The following is a 17,773-nucleotide window of genomic DNA, read 5'->3' on the forward strand; positions in this document are numbered from 1 at the left end:
GTTGGCTTTTTCACCCCTCTCTAAACTTAGTACTCGTTTATTTTCATTTTGTACTATAAAACAATTAAAATTCTGATATCAGATTTTACAAATTTTTGCATATATTGATGATGGAAAGATGGTAAATATGAGACATTGGGTTAAAATTCAATTGAAGGGGACACTGAGAAGGAAAAGATAGTCATATAATTGTTCAAAATGATATATATATATATATATATATTTTTAAATCTCATTTGTCATTTTAATTAGTTTCTCAAAATGTGGTAGAATTTATTTATATAGACCTTAATATTTTGCTTTCAGCAATGGATGGCAAGAAAAATAAATTATGCATAAAGCAGTAACATTATATGAGGTGGGTAGACTGAAAGATATTGCAAATCAGAATGTCAGTTTCCATCGTGTGGAGACTTGAGGAATTGCTTGAGAAGGCGATTGTAAACGCAGGGTCGTTCCAGGTGAACCAAGTGACCTGCCTTCTTTATGCCCTCCACTGTTGCATTCTCACCCAATTGCCTGTTATCGAAGTGTATAAGCTATTTCAGTTAATTCAATAATATAGAATAAAAATTCAATTTGAATTTTTTTTAATTTTTTATTCTATATATTTTTTATTTATTTGTTTAATAATAAATACAGTATATTCATGAATGAAATTATAGATATTATAATTATAAGTATTGGTAGGTAGGCATACTCTTTCATGTTCTGTGCAAGTTCCAACTTGAAGATTTGATCATTTTCACCCCACAGCAAATGTATTCTCTGCAAGATATATAAATAGAGTTAAACATGCATTTAATGACCCGCCATACATCAAATATAAAAACCATGAAAAGAACTATAAATCATTAATTAAGTGTGGTCTGATTTGTTTTTCGGTTATACAGAGAGTCAAACGTCTCTATTCGAGTCTTCTCGATCACAAGAATTTTCACTAATTTAGTGAGTAAATAAAAGGTTATTCTTACTGTATATCTCATAATGTTATTTCGATCTATTAGACATCCGTATGAATTTTTTTGAAAAAAAAAAAAAACTAATAGCAAAACCATTAGCTACAGACTGGAGTACCTGTTGGAATGTAGGGATGGTGGTGTCTTTGTTGCTGATGACTAATCCATCTAGAAGTTCAGCTCTTTCTTTTCTGTTGGTAAACATGACCTGTATCAATGCAATTACTGTAAGCCAACAAAACTAATAAATTGCTCAACTACTATGGTATGTCATGTTTTGTTTTTCAGTTTCTAGCTGAGTTAAATTATATTTTGTTAGTTGTATCAAACTATTTCAGTTCTATAAACAATTTGACCTGTTTTAATTTTTCTTATATGGAATTTTTTTGTGTAAATCACCGGTATTCAGACACTATAATCAAGGACCGCCTAATCCAGTTCGGAGCTTAGTCACAGTTAAGGTGTCCGGATCCTATAACTAGAGACTTCCTAATCTCGTGGAGTTTAGTCGCAGTTAAGACTGTTTGCCCCTCCTTACAAATATGTTCAGTGAGAATCGAACCCGAGAGCTCTTTCCACGTATCAAGTCTGTGGTAGTTTTACATGGAAATTTGATTTAAGTCCAAGGCATCCAATTTAACCTCTTTCTCTAGTGCAGTTTTTTGTGGCGTAGGAGGAATGATCTTCTGCCAGGTATAGCTAGGGGTATGCAAAACATCCTAACGGATCAAACCGATCCATTTCATTTGATTTAGTCAGTCTATTTGAGGGGATTCAATTTTGTCGGTTTAGTCATTTTAAACCGGAATTGTTAATGGTTCTACTTGATTTTATAAAAAATAATAAGTTAAAGCCAATTCAAAATGATCAAAGCCGATCAAAACTGGCCAAACCGACTGATTTGATTTAAGTTAATTCTGATCATGCGAATTTTATTTGGGTTCCGGTCAGAAAATTCGGTTTAATATTTTTTTAGCCTTGGTCCCTAACTATAGCCGTTATTTAATTGTTAAAACTATGAAATATTTAATAACATCGAATTTATTTATTTGTTTTCTTTCTTAACTCATACGAAAGAAATTTACAGAGAGATCACAAACTTAAAACTTTATCAAAATTGAGAAATGTATAAATTACTACAGTGCGGACTAAATTTATATTCTGTAAATCTTATACTTTTTTTTTCTTTGAGAAATATTGTGTTAATTTGATCACATTAATTTGACATTATTATTTTACATATATTTTTAATGTGTTTTATTTAATATTTTCTTTCTATTATTAATTAAATATTTAAAGCTATTTTAGAGCATAGAAATTGTTTAAAATAAATAATGTTTTGTGATAGGTGCTACTACTTAAAGCTCTACCTAACGCCATGTATTTGTCTTCCCATGAGACTCGCATGCTCGTAATCATGCAACTACTCTTTTGTTTATTTTTTTTTTTACTTAGTAAATGTCAAAATACAAATTAAAAGGCTTCATTTATTGAAAAAATTATTCTTTTAATTTTTGTAGTAAACTTTTAGAAAGGATATTCAAATATATTAATGAGGATATTTTAATAATTTAATATATAGTCTTTTAATTTTATTTTTATAGCACTACGTCATTCTTTTATTTATTTTTCCATTAAAAAATATTATATTGTTGTTCTCTCTAATTAATGCAGATACGACTTATTTAATATATAAAAACACCTAAAAAGAGTGAATTGCTATATAGTTTCTCTATTATGTTAAAAACAGACTTTTACTTTTAAAATTTAATAATATATAATCTATGGATCTTATTTTTATTGTACTACTTGATCCGTTTTCTAATGAAATATTTAATAGAAGAAGTAAATAGTTTAACAAAAATAAAATCAATAAATTTCATGATTAATTAAATTTTAAAAATAAAGCTCTTAGATTAGTGTATTTGAGTACTATCTCTATTTTCATAATATTTGTCACATTTGAAATTTTACATCATTTAAAAAAACTATTAAATTTGTCTAATTTGTAATATATTATTGAGTAAATTGACTATGTTATCCTTAATTTAATATTAATTTTGTAAAAATAATTAAATTGAAGTAATAATTATTGGTCATATATAAAGGGTAGTAAACATGGAAAAAAAGATTTTTTAATCGTTAAAACTGACGAGTATTATGAAATAGATGTAGTATAATGAATGAATTAAAAAATAATACACTCAATCTATGCAACACAAGACACGCTAATCAGTAAAATAAATAAATAAATAAATAAATAAATAACTAGAAATAGGAAAATTGCAAAACAAACCTCAAGAAAGTCTTTATGAAGGCGATCAGGGAACCAGAGTTTCTTGTGAGCAGCAACTTTAAGTAGTGCTTTAAGACCTTTAACAGAATTAGGCAACAAAAGCTCTGAGGAAGATTTGAACCCAAGCCCACTTAGTGTTGCTTCACTGATCGAGTCCGTCATAGCCAAGATGGACCCAGAAACAACCATGGCTTCTACGAACTCAGGATACAACTCAGCCATCTTAAATGCTACCATCCCTCCATAGCTAAAACCCACCACTGTACATTTCTCCACTCCTAACTTCCTTAAACCCTTCACCAATGTTTCTGCTTGAAACTTCGGTGACCGGTCCGTTTTATCGGTGATGGACCCACCAAAGAATAGAAGGTCAGGGACATAAACAGAGTATTTTTTTGTCAAAGCACCAACTTGAAATTGCCATGTAACAATACCTTCAGCTGCGAAACCGTGGATTAAAACTACAACAGGTTTGTTTGGTTTAGATAACGAAACCTGGGTCTTGTTTATTTTTTGACCTTTTTTTGCTTTCTCAACGGTTTCAACTGGCACCCAGAAGTTCATTACTGTGCCTTGCTCAACCTCTAGTGCATGTGGTTTCACACCAGCCATTTTCATTAGCCCTTGCAATACGGGCTTTTGAGCTGCTACAAGGTTCACCATCTCTCTCTCTCTCTCTCTCTGTTATTCTGTGTTATGTATGGAGAGAGTAGAGTAAATGCTTTAAATGGCGAGAAAGGTTTTAAACTATAGAGTAAAAGATGGTTTGGTGTTGGGTTGTTATCTGTTACCATTAAAGGTTGACATTTATATGTAATGGTCCTAATGGATTGTATAATTTATGGCTCGTAATCCCGCATATATATATATATATATATATATATATATATATATATATATATATATATATATATATATATATATTGTCGGCTTTCGTAGGATGGGTCCTCGAATTCTGAATTTTTTTTTTAAACCATCGTATCCAGACTTCACCGCTCTCGCTAGGTGTGTTTAGCGAGGATCGAATGCGATAGTTCTTCTTACATGTCCAGCCTACATTACCAATTGAGCGACAACCCGTCAATTGAGTTCTGAATTCTTTAATGGTAAAATGTGTTTATTTATTTTGTCGATCTAGTTATATTTATAGAAATTAATTTACAATATTAATAATATTTATTTTCTTCTCAAAATAATTTTACAAAATTAATTTTATTTAGTTTCGATTTTTACTTATTCTAAAAGAAATAATATTGATCTCATTGTCTTCGAATCTAATTATTGACGATTTGTTTAAGAAGCCAAAAACTCAACGCAAATCACTCTTTTGATTAAATGACTTTTACTAATGGAAGTTAACTCAATACAGGTAGACTGAGTCTTTGACGAAATTTACCTGTAATATTAGAGATATTAAAATTAAAATTAAAATATATCAAATTGTAATAATCTATTTTAATCATCCATAATGATTAATTTAAATTAAAATTCAAAATTTTATGAGAATTGTAATTATTAAAAGATAAATGAAAATATATTCTTCGTGGCTTAACAACCCTTAATTTGTTGATGTGACAAAGTTTTCTTGCACGTAATCTATTTGTTTAAGGCGTTGATTTGCTATTATTTTTTAACTCTTAGCGTACATGGTTGTTTGATTTTGATCAACTGTACTGCCTACTCTGCCACCGCATATCGCTTGTAGACTTTCAATCTCTGACACTAAAAATGTGATGTATGCATCTTCCGACAATTCAATTAAAATAAACTTTTTGGTTGTTTACCTGTAAGTTTATATGTTTCCAAAATTTAGAATTGCCTACATTAAAATCCGGTCCAAAATGTCTAAATACATGTACAAACTAAAACACTCAATACTTTTTATACGTCAACTAAAACTTGAAATCCTTCAAATCTTTTTACACGAGGTGGCCACCGGTGGTCACCCTTTTTGCTTCTTTTGTTTGTTTTTTTTTTTTTTTTTAAAACAATCCTTCTGTCATCTCTTTTCCTTTTTTGTTTGTTTTTTTTAAATAATTCTCATATTTATATCTTTTATATAAATCTGAGTTATTATTATCGAAACATTGAGATTATTGAGATTTTATTATTAGATCTAATTTGAGTTATTATTATTACCATTATGATAATTTTGTTCAGGATATTTTATTATTTGAACAGTTATACAAAAAGAAGTACAGACTTATTCTCTAAAAGAAGGAAGAAATTTGAAGGTGATCATATTGAATTTGTAGAAAAACTATGGAGTCCAACAATCGCCAAGAATAACCACCAAACGACGCAAGTGTTCGCCTATGACACAAATATTATGCTTTATCAAGTCGATCTATCGATCTATTCAAGATAACACTACAATAAAAATTACCTTTAGCGACATTTTTAATATGACATTTTTTATAAATCTTGTTTTAAATAAATGAAGCAACACTTTCAATAATGTTAGTGTATGTTTTTGCCTATTATTACATTTACTTGATGATTATATAATTGTAGTTAAATAGAATAATTATTATAATATGTTTTTTTATAAATTTAGCAACATTTATCTAATTGTTATTTAATTTTAATCTATTGTGACATTTATACTAACATTTAATTCTATTATTGATCTAGAATGTTGTATAGCATCATTTAATTTTACATATCATAAAATGTTACAATAATGATATGGAATATATATATATATATATATATATATATATATATATATATATATATATATATATATATATATATATGAATTTTGATTATAAAATTATTATTTTAATTTAATTAAAAATTTGGGATATCTATATTTTTTTAATTTATATAATGATTAGAAGCAACGTGCAATATTTTAAAGTGATTATTTAAAGAAAAAAATAATTATTTAAATTATGAAATAATTGTTTTTTGAGTTCACATATGAAATTAAGATAAATTTTTTTAAAAATAAAATTATAAAGCAATATTCTCGTGCATATATGTCATTAATTTTTTTTGAACTATTTTGATTTATTTTTTCATTTAGATGAACTTTTAGCGGTTAAAATTTGAAAATTTTAAAACAATAAATTTTATTTAAACTAAAATAAAATCTTACATTAATGAAATAATTAAAAAAAGGAAAACCAGTAATGTAGACATGGTAATATTTGTTCTTTTAAGTATTCTATATTTATTAATAAATAAAATCATTGTTTGCTAAAACTTGTCTTTATAATAAAATTATATAATTATATATTATATAATTAAACACTAGAAGAGGTAGGTGTGTTGCACAGTTCACTCTGTCTTGGAATCCTTATATTTATATATTATCGCGTGAAGATAGTAGTTGTCTTATATATTTTAGTTTAGTGGTTAGTGTGTTTCTTTTAATTCTTAAAGGGTTTGATTTCAAAACTAAATTGTTACATTTTTTTTTTCTTTTGCTCCATTGATTTCGGATGGAACTCAATATAGGAAAATTATTGGTGCTCTACAATAAGCATGGCCATATTATAGTTACCAGAATTAGAATCGGTGATTCGGAATCGGTTCGAATCGAAACCGAAACTGATGGGAATCAGAACCGATCCAAACCGGAGGTATACGATTCGGTTTCGGTTCTAATATTTTGGGGACCGCAAATCAGCGGTTTCAAAAATCAGTTGGAACAGGATGGAACCGCTGGTTTTTCGGCCGGTTCAAATCGGCGATTCTAGCCGTTACAAACTGTCAGCAGATTTTTTTTTTTTTAATTTTTTTGTGAAATCTCTTAGTTTCAAGGGTATTTGTAGAACCATGATTTTTTGGATTTATTATAAATAACTCATTCCATTCTATTTACAATTTCCTCACACAAAAATCTCTACTCTCTCTACTGCACTCTACTCTATATTATTCTTCTTTACTCTACAATCTCTCTAATTTTCATTCACAATTTATTGTGAATTAATTTATTCAAATTCCAATCTCTAATTATTCTCTCTAATTTTTTTTGTTCAATTTTCCAAATTATATATTATTTTCATATAATGGCAAGTGGAGGAAACTCAAATTCTGTTAAGGGCAAGGGAAAGATTGGAGAAACACAATATTCATCTATCCCTACAAACGACATCTTCGATTTCACTCCCAACCAATTTAATTTTGAGGGATATCCAAATGAAAATATGAAAATCCAACTCAAGAATATGAATTTAATAATAAGGAATTACAATAAGAGGAAGAGAAAGAGCAAGAGCAAAGTACACAACTTCTTCAAAGAGTAAGATAAAGTTCTGACATATTCGCCATTCATTTCACGATAAAATTCAAAGGTAACAAAATATTCAATGTTTTTGCAATTATTGTGGAAAATCTTATAAATTTAAACAATCGGGCGGCTATGGATCATTTTAGAAGCATTTGGAGACAAAACATCCAACAAAAATAGGAGTTGATCGGTCTCAAACACAAATTTCTGGGTACGCATCTTCTAACATTTCTTTATTTCAATATTTTAAAAAAAAAAACAAAAAGAAGAATTAGCAAAAATGATTTCTATGGAACATTTATCTTTTAGTTTTGGTGAAAAGGTAGGTTTTAATCAATATTGTCAAAAAGCTTTAAATCCTTCTGCTAAAAGAGTGCCAAGAAATACTGTAAAACGAACTATTATTTCTTTATATAAAATAGGAAAAAAGAGCTAGAACTGTTATTTTCTGAAATGAAAATTCGTGTTTCAATTTATTGTGATATTTGGAGTGATCATTGGCAAATGCATTCTTATATGGGCATTGCATGTCATTGGATTAATAACGATTGGAAAATTCAAAAAAGAATTATTGCATTTCGTGCTTTTGATGATAAACATACTGCAAATAATATTTATAGAATAATTGTTTCAATTTTAGATGAATATAAGTTGACAAAAAAATTTTTTTTCAATTTCATTTGATAATGCTTCTGCTAACACTAAATCAATTATTGAACTTAAAAATATTCGTGAACCAAATATTGGTGAAAAATTTTTTCAGATAAGATGTGCTTGCCATGTTTTAAATTTATGTGTACAAGATAGTTTAAAATTTCTTGAATCTTATATTTCTCCAATTAGAAAAGCTATTTCATATTTATGGGGACATCCCCAAGTGATGAAAAGTTAGACTAAATTTTGTAAGAAAAATAATAAAAGACTAAAACGTTTTCCAAGGGATATTCCAACTCATTGGAATTCAACATATAAATTATTAAACGAATCTTTTTCGTATAAAGAATTATTGTGCATTTTTGTTACTAATAATATTGAAGAAATTAATTTATATCCATAAAATTGGGATATTCATGCAAAAATTTTAGATATTTTAAAAATTTTTAATGATGCTACCTATAAATTTAGTGGGGTTTATTATCCCACATCTCATTTATTTTTGCCTATATGCATTAATATTGTAAGTGCACTCCAAGAATTTGAAAATGATTTTATATTACAAGATTGTGTTTTTTCAATGTAAAAAAATAATTATCTTATTTTAAAAATATACCACCCCTTCATCTTGTTGCTTGTGTATTTGATCCTAGATGTAAAATTGAAGTTTTATCAGAATATTTGACCATTTATTATGAATTATTAAATCTTGATATAAAAAATAGTGTTAATATAAATGTAGTATTATATAAAGTTAGATAAAATATTGTAGAATTATATAGTGAATTTGTTCAATTTTCTAGTTCATCAACTTCTAATTCTTCTCAATTCAATAATCAACAATTTCCAACTGAAAGGGTAAGTGTTGGTATTGCTGAACGCATTTTACTATAAAGACAAAAAAGACCCAGGGAATCCGATTCTTTTTCTGAATTAGATAATTATCTAACCATTTTTTTCGAGTTTGGTGATAATTATACAAATAATAAATTTTCAATTTTAGATTGGTGGAGTCGTCAAGCCAATACATTTCCAATACTTTCTCTAATTCCAAAACAAGTTTTACCAGCTCCGGTTTCCACTGTTGCGGTTGAACAAGCTTTTAGTCAAGCAGAAAACATATTCAATGAAACACGATCTCGTATGACACCCGATTCACTAGAAGCACAATCATACGTGGATGATTGGAGCAAGGCCCAACAAGAGCACAAGAAAATCTCAAAGAAAATGAAGATTTATATGATCTTTATGATGGGTCCTCAACAGGAACATCAACCGGTGGTAGAAATAGCGAATAAGGCAAAAGGGTGAAATTGGTACAAGATAAGTAAGAACTACGTAGGATTTAATTCCTCTAAACCCTAAGAAGATACGTAGGCAACTTATTTTTTTTAAAAATTAAGTTCAAGCCCTTTTTTTAAAAAAACAAAAAATTAAATTCCAACTTTTTAAACCAAAAACAAATTTAGTTGATGAATTTTTTTTAAAAAAAAATTAAGTTCAAATCTTTTTTAAAAAAATAAATTTAATTCAAGCATTTTTTTAAGTGTATTTTTTTAGAATTATTTTACAAATTTTTAAATTTTAAATTTTGAAAATCGGTCTTCAAAATTTAAAATTTAAAATTATGCGATTCGCTGAAAAACTGGTAAGAGAACTGGCTAGAACCGTCGATTTTAGAACCGGAACTGTTCGGTTCCAAACTAGAATCGGAACTGAAAATTTTCGATTCTATTCCGATTCCAAATCTTTTGGAACCGAAACTGTGGCCATGTCTGGACACACAATTTCAATTTCCTTTCTTTGATGACTAACGACAAATCGCCAACCACCTAAAAGAGGATAGCACCTCTAATTCGAAAGGACATCACATCCCCTTTTTTCTATTTTTTAATATAAATTTATATATATATATATATATATATATATATATATATATATATATATATATATATATACAAAATGCACACACACAGTAACGTAATGTCACATTTTTTTATTTTTTGGAAATAAATGCATGTGTATAAAATTACCTAAGTGTAAATTTACTGCACTTTTCAGATTCTCTCCCTGCTATGGATCCTTTTGCACTATGCCCCCCGATCCCTATAGAGCGAAAGAGCTGCCTGGTGATCCCTAGGTTGCAGCATGCCCGGTCCTCCTCGCGCCGCTGCCGCCAGCAAGTGATTGAGTTCAGTAGTTTCTTATAGAAAATTATTGACTCTAGAGATATAGTAATATGGAGAAGAAAAATTTGTTTCAAGCACCGACAAAACCAGAAGCGCCCCTTTTTTCAAAGAGAGGAGGACGAGTTATTCACATTTCATTTGATGGTCAGAGGCGAATTGAAAGCTAAGCAGTGGTAATTCTAAAGATTCCCTGGGAGAAAAATAGAAATGTCTCCTATGTTACCCCTAATATGTGGAAGTGTCGACGTAATTTCATAGAGTCATTCAGTCTGAATGCTACATGAAGAACATAAGCCAGATGAAGGAACGGGAAGACCTAGGATGTAGAAGAGCATAACACGAGTGATTCAGTAGATTTGGATTCCTACATATCCACAAAATTTTGCATCTTTTGCTCCTGGTGAAAACAATAAAAATACATCAGCAGCGGAACCAAGGAATCCTACAATTTCTATTGTGCTAGCTTCTCCTTCTCTTCAAGTTGTTCCATTCACAACTAGTTTATTTTCCAATACTGCGATAAACTCGTTACTAGAGTTGCTCAAGGTAAAAAGTCAAATAATATAACATTTGGAAAATAAAATAATAATAATAATAATAATAATAATAAATTGAACCTGGACTTAGGATTGAATTTGATGGCTGCGGATGCGTATTTTGTATGTTATTCTATGCTCGATAGAAATCGGCTAGAGTGGGAAGCCGAATCCTGGATCCTAAAAAATACAAAGGAAACTCTGTCGAATTTCTTAAAAATTCTTCCTGGATCTACCTGAACCATTAGTGTTACTTTCGCTCCAAATTGAACCTAAGCCTTTATTTTTTCAGACACAGGCACTTATCCATCTCTTCAGGAGAAAAACCCATTCACCCTGTGGCTTAAACTCCTCCACAGATTCCATTTCCTTGAAGTCATACCAATGAAGTCCTTCTCTATAAGCGATTGATATCCTCGTTAACCTCTGGTACAACAAGATCCTAGCCTCAATACAATCATAAATGGAATTCATGGATTATTGCTCTATCTTTGAAATACCAAGACTGTTGGAAAAAGGCTAGTCTCCTCCATCTAATCAAATTAAGCCATCTTTCTCCTGATGCTCTTCCTTTAGATTATGAAATACTTTCTGCAGCTCTAAGGTTTTGGTCCGACACCTACAACTCCTTTACTTTTCCAATGGGTCCTATGTCCATCACTTTTAAGGATATTAAAGCTCTAACTGGATTACCTGTTGTTAGTCATGATTGCCCAGCTTTTATTCCTCGTAGGCAAGATCGTGCTGATTTTACGAATGATTTCACTTCATATAGGCTAGCATTGCATTATGGACAAGGCACTAGCTACGCAAATCATGTATGATTCATATGGATTTCACTATGTCATTTTCTTTTCTGCCCTATCTCGGCTCACCCTACAAAGGAATATCTTTCTCTGGAATACTCTCTTGCTGATGGTAATCAATATTCTTTGGGTGTTATGCTTCTGGGTTCCATATACCATGACATTTCAAAGATGATTTCAGATAACCCCTTTCAAAAATCGACTAACACTTTGTGGATTGTTCAGCTTTGGTTATTTTCTTACTTCCCTGACCTGAAGGCCTCACCCTTACCCCGTACGAGTGGCATCTTCAATCGACGAGTCATAACTGCTACTTCTAAATTGGACTTGCATGCAACAATTGATTTTTCCTGTAAAACCAAAAAAAAATTCCAATAGGTTTACACCCTTTGATTATCCCAATGAACTTTAATCGGCAGGTTTAGAACCATGGATGAGTAACAAACAAGATGTTTCTTCTACTGAGGCTTTAAATCATTGGGTTGTCTTTACTTCATTTAGGCTTCTTCATGTGAATGTTTTTTTTTCACCATTTGGTACTACCACTATTTTTGAACAATACACACCTTTATGGGCTTGACAATTTGGCCTCTTATAGGGTATTCCAAGTTCAATCAGCTTCAAATAGGTACTCGAACTCCTTTGATCAAGGCTCAACTTAGAGAAATCATTGCAGCAAAGAGATCAATTCATAAAAGAGTACCCATTGTTTCAATACCGGATCCTACAGCCATTTCTATAACTTTCAATCTTTGGTGGAAAAGGATATATGAAAATTGCATTGAAGTCCATGCTAGAACATAAAAAACTATTGCAGGTAACAGTCTTCTCTTTCCGTTTTTTTTCAGCACAATATTTCTAATCCTAACTTTTTTTTTTTTAGATTTTTGAGGAGAAGATCACATATCCCTCGATCTCAAAGAAAATAAAGAAATAGAGCACTGACCTTCCTCCACCCAAAAAATAAAAAACAGTAGCCCAAAAGACATACAGGCCAAAAATACAAGAAAATTCTACCTCTCCTGCTGCAACTAAACCCAATGGCAGAGCTTCTGTATCTGATTCATCTAGTAGGCACTCTTCTCCCTTCTCTGATTAGATGAAAAGTAAACCAACACATGCAGATGACCTTGTTAAACTATCAAACGGTTTTGAGGCATCAAATCATCGGTCTCCAAGAACTAAGTTGCCTGAGCATGAAAGTTCTTCAAATGGGAATAGCCCTGCAGCTGAGAATAATTCTTCTTATACCTTTCTAGAAGAAATAGAGAATTTAAATGTAGACAACTTGAATGATTTTCCTCAAGAGAAGAGGAAAACTAACCCTGGAACTCCTAAATCTCTTGGACCCATCTTGGATGAGAATATAGTGAATATATCCAATAAATCACCTCTTCCTTCTCAGGTATCTTTCTCTCCTTTAACTCTCTCTCATACTACTTCACATGCTTGCTAATTCATATTTTGCCCACATGCAGGAGTCTCTTACGGCTTCACCATTTTACGAGATAGATGATCCTCTTTTTGGTGTTTATTTCTCTTTTCTTGATCACATCTCATTGGTTCTCCTACTGCACCTGATCAACCTCCACCTTTCACTATTGATGTCGCCATAGCACAATTGCATCTCCTGCCTTCTCTAGAGTTTTCTTCTCTTACTAATGAGCATCGAAACATTGTCCTTTCCTCTTTGCAGGTGTTGTGTGATGCATTTAGTTCTGATCATTTACAGGAGATTAATACTCAAGTTACAAACATGTTCCTCACTTCACAGAGTAAGGCAACACACATCCCTATCCTTTCTGCCTCTATCAGAGATTATAAGTCTCGTAAAGAATAACTTCAAGAAGAATTAAGTGAATTTGATTTTTGCTGAGATACCAAAAACTAAACAACAATGTCTTCTGATTGCACAGAAGATTCAAGACCTACAAGCTAAAATCGCAAAGTTGGAAGTTGAAGATGTTTCTTTATCTACCTTAGAAGTAGAATTGAAGGACAAATATACTACAGATGTAGTCTTTGTGAAAACTCAAAGTAATGCACTCAAGTCTTTGATTCCTCAGGTTCAGTCGCAGGTTATAGATCTCAAGTCCCATACTGATTTCCTGTCTAGCTGTGAAGACAAATGGCGCCAACTTTATAATCTGGATTTCAAGTCTCTTTAGTTTTTTTTTTCTTTTACTTTGCATTATTTAGAAACTTGAAACTTATAAATAAATGAGTATGAGGACATGTAAACTTTACTCATTTCACAGATTATACAAAAAAATGACCAGTGGCAAATTTTATTAATTATAGCCGCAGAATCGGCTTCGCTTTTACAGGTCGCAGTATTGCCTACATGCATCTATAATTACCCGTTACATCGGCTTTTATCACACCATACACATATATATATATTTCTGTACAGGTGCCTTCATAATTGGCCGTGGTGTTAGCCACTGATGATTCTAAACATGATGTTCTTATAATTCCCACATAATGGGAAAAAACTTCTTCTGGTAATGCCCATTGATCGATCTCTTATGTACCTTTTCTGTAAGGCTTTCTAACCAATAAGTATTTCCTTTGAGAACCTAATGTACTCTAAAGGGTCACTCCCAATTAGGAGACCATTTACCAAACTCTCTATCCTTAGAACTCGAAGGTAACACTGGTTTCTAAACCAGATCACCTTCCTAGAACACATTTTTATGAATTATCCTATTATAGGCCCTAGTTACCTTTTTTCTGTACTACCATTCTATTAAAAGCATCCATGCGGATCTCATCTAACTCTTCTAATTCCATTGCCATATCTTGCAGTTAATCATCAGGAGTAAAGTCATTCTATTTTGCAACCATGAGTAAGGGAACTACTACCTCCATAGGAAGAACTGCATCATGGCCGTAAGTGAGTGTAAATGGGCTTGCCTTTTTTGCATCTCTCTTTGATGTTCTGTATGTCAATAATGTTTTTAACAATAAGTTATGCCAATCCCTAGGGTTGGCTTCAATCATCTTTTCCATGATGCTGATCAAGACTTTATTAGATGCCTCAGTATGGCCATTAGCTTGTGCATAGTAAGGCGTTGAGCTGAGTGATAGGTGTCAGTTTTATAATATTTTTAGTGTGGTTTTTAATTAGAATTTTAGTAAATTTTATCACTTTGATTTTTTTTTAATTCATTTTTAGTATAATTTTGTTCAAAGCTTCCTTGAATCATAATCCACTTGATCTGAAAGAAATCTACAGGGTTTTGGCACAGAAAAGAGCATTACAAAGCAAAATACTCAGTCTCAAGCACGCCCAACCCGTGCTAAAAAGCACTCTCGTGCTAAAAACTAAGGAAAAACAAGTGGAGAGTCAGGAGCAAGCACACCCAGCCTGTGCTAAATGGCACGCCCGTGCCCAGAAGAAACTCAGGGCGTGCTTGCCTAGCACGCCCATGACGAAATCTAGCTTGGAAGGACAGAGATAAGCACAACCGTGCCACAAAGACTCATCAGGGTGTGTTTGCATAGCACGACCCGTGCTCAACCATCCAAAGTTCCAGACTTGGGCACGCCCAAGCCGTGCATCATAGCACGCCCGTGCTTCGAAGGCAGAACTGACGTGAACTAAAAACGCAAATCAATCATTTTCTCACATGGGCCCGCCTCGGATAGTTTCCTAAACGTACTAAATAAGATCTAGACCTATTTTGGAAGAGAAAAGAATCCTAACTAAGAAGAAATCCTAGGCTTAAACAGTCATGATCTCCTAAAGAAGATTTCGTACTTAATAAGGATTCTATTTCCTAAACGGAGTCAGATTTACCATCAGGAAGTCTATATAAAGAGGGGAGCTTTTCATTGGTGGATATCTCGAACTTTTTAGTAGTTTCCTACATAGTTTTCTCTCTCTCAAAGGTCTCAAGCATCCAAGCTTTGTGCCAAGATTCAATGAAGCCATTCCACATAGCTCTTACCTAGTTTTATCTCTAAACTCTTAATCTTGTTTTTCTCTTTATTGTTCATCACTGACTATGAAGATTTATTCAAGTATTACTGAGTTTTATTTAATTACTATGTCTAGTTAAACTTTTATACTAGGGATTTGATGTAACTTAATTCGATTCCAATTTATAAATATTAGATCTGTTTTTCATTGTTCTTGCTATAATTTATTATTGAACTTAAAGCTTCCAGGCAGAGTTTCTCCCCTGGATTGAATTATTTCATTAATCACTATCGGAAGAAGGGTTTTTGATATGAAAAAGGTAATGAATTACTTGAGAATAATAACTTGATGCGGAAGCTATATGGTTTGACTCAAGGGGGGTTTTCATAAGTTAATGACCTTAGGTTATGAATTCACAAAATAACCATAAAACTTAGTGATTTAATTTATGTTTGATTGCTCTTAGGTAATTAGACTAGATTAGAATAGCTAACAGTACATCGGGAGAGCTTGTTAGTGATTTTAAGGTTGTTTCTCCTACTTGAACAATTAAAATCGATTAACAGACTAATACAATAAATTGGATAGAATTAAGTGAAATCAAATTCCCTAGTAGTTTAAATTCTTGGTTTCTTTTCACCTGACTTTGTTGCTTGATCTCTTTCTGTTTTATTTTCGAATTTACCTTCTTTATAACAAATCTCTCTTATTGTCGTTTAAATAATAATAGGTTAACATAATTTTGGTACTTGATATACAATCCCTGTGGATACGATACTTTCTCACTCTATATTACTTGTCGCGATTTCGTACACTTGCGAAAATCACTGTCAAGGCTTTGACGCCATTGCCGGGGATTAGCGTTATCAATATCAATACGAATTAACCTATTGTTAATTTAGACATTCTTTTGTTTTTAATTTAATTTTCTCTTTAAGAATTACTTCATGTGTTTATGCAAAGAAGATCAAGAAGGACTGAACCTCTAGTCTTTGATCCAGAAATTGAAAGAACTTATCGTAGGCACAATGCTGCAAGAATAGCACGTGAAATAAAACCCAAACAACAAGCAGACATTGTCAACGAAAACGAAAAAGAAAAAAAAAATTAATTGGACCTCCACTTCAACATCCGGTCCGCACCTTGCGAGACTACACAACACCTAATCTTAATGGGACAACCTCAAGCATTACAAGACCTAGAGTGGAAGCTAATAATTTTGAAATCAAACCCGCAATTATCCAAATGCTTTCCACCTCGATCCAATATGGGGGTCTGCCTAGTGAAGATCCTAATGCCCATATCACGAATTTCCTAGAAATTGCCATACTTTCAAACAGAATGGTGTTTCCAAAAATGCAATTAAACTGAGACTTTTCCCTTTCACTCTTAGGGATAAAGCATGATCCTGGTTACAATCATGCCCCGCTGGAAGTTTCACAACATGGGAAGAATTAGCTCAAAAGTTCTTAGCAAAATTCTTTCCATCATTAAAAACCACAAAGCTGCGCAATGAGATAATGACATTTGCTCATCATGATCAAGAAAGCTTGTATGAAGCTTGGGAAAGATTCAAGGACTTGTTGAGAAAGTGCCCACATCACAGTTTGCCTAAGTGGTTACAGGTACAAACTTTCTATAATGCATTATCTCCTAACATAAAAAATCACCTTAGATGCAGTAGCAAGTGGATCTTTTTAGAAGAAGGGAATTGATGAGGCACATGAATTAATAGAGGAGATGGCAAGCAACAGCCATTACCAAAACAATTTCGAAAGAAAGAGAACTGCAGGAGTCTATGAAATAGATGCCATTACAACACTTAATGCTAAGGTAGATAACATTGTAAGAAAACTGGACATGTTAACTACTAATCCTGTGAATTCTATTATGCAATTTTGTGATAGGTGCAATGGACAACATGGGATTGGAGAATGCATGATAGACTCTTTGAATCCGCAAACCTTGGAGCTAGTAAATTATGTGATGAATCAAGGAAGGAAGAATTACCCTTACTCCAACTCATATGATAATAGATTGAGGAACCATCATAATCTATCCTATGGTAATCCTAACAATGCCTTGAACGCACCACCAGGTTTCCTTCCTCAAGAAAAGAAACTCATGATGACCTCCTCACTGCCCTCCCTAAATCACACATGGATTTC

At 31.8% G+C, this 17,773-nt stretch overlaps 1 protein-coding gene and 1 non-coding gene across 2 annotated transcripts; both read right to left on the reverse strand.

Moving 5' to 3' along the window:
- Positions 1 to 252: 252 nt before the first annotated feature.
- On the reverse strand, positions 253 to 4,023 carry LOC105632749 (uncharacterized). The gene is made up of 4 exons (XM_012215188.4): positions 3,256 to 4,023; positions 1,078 to 1,167; positions 701 to 768; positions 253 to 519 (listed from the first exon to the last, which is right to left on the reverse strand). The coding sequence occupies exons 1-4, from the start codon at positions 3,916 to 3,918 to the stop codon at positions 393 to 395; spliced, it is 948 nt and encodes a 315-aa protein (XP_012070578.1). The 5' UTR covers positions 3,919 to 4,023; the 3' UTR covers positions 253 to 392.
- A 13,084-nt stretch (positions 4,024 to 17,107) lies between these two features.
- Positions 17,108 to 17,214, reverse strand: LOC119369684 (small nucleolar RNA R71). The gene has a single exon (XR_005177255.2). It is a non-coding gene; the product is annotated as a small nucleolar RNA R71 (small nucleolar RNA).
- Between the last annotated feature and the right edge of the window lie 559 nt (positions 17,215 to 17,773).

Source organism: Jatropha curcas, chromosome 4 (assembly GCF_041381405.1).
Source record: "Jatropha curcas cultivar XTBG-Jc1 chromosome 4, XTBG_Jcur_1.0, whole genome shotgun sequence".
NCBI lineage: Eukaryota > Viridiplantae > Streptophyta > Magnoliopsida > Malpighiales > Euphorbiaceae > Jatropha > Jatropha curcas.

Bases quoted from the DNA above. Each gene is read 5' to 3' on its own strand.
- LOC105632749 (XM_012215188.4), bottom strand. From the start codon at position 3,918: ATGGTGAACCTTGTAGCAGCTCAAAAGCCCGTATTGCAAGGGCTAATG. The intron at 1,168-3,255 runs GTTTGTTTTGCA...GCATTGATACAG, and splicing joins TTCATAAAGACTTTCTTGAG to GTCATGTTTACCAACAGAAA. The intron at 769-1,077 runs GTACTCCAGTCT...TATATCTTGCAG, and splicing joins CCATCCCTACATTCCAACAG to AGAATACATTTGCTGTGGGG.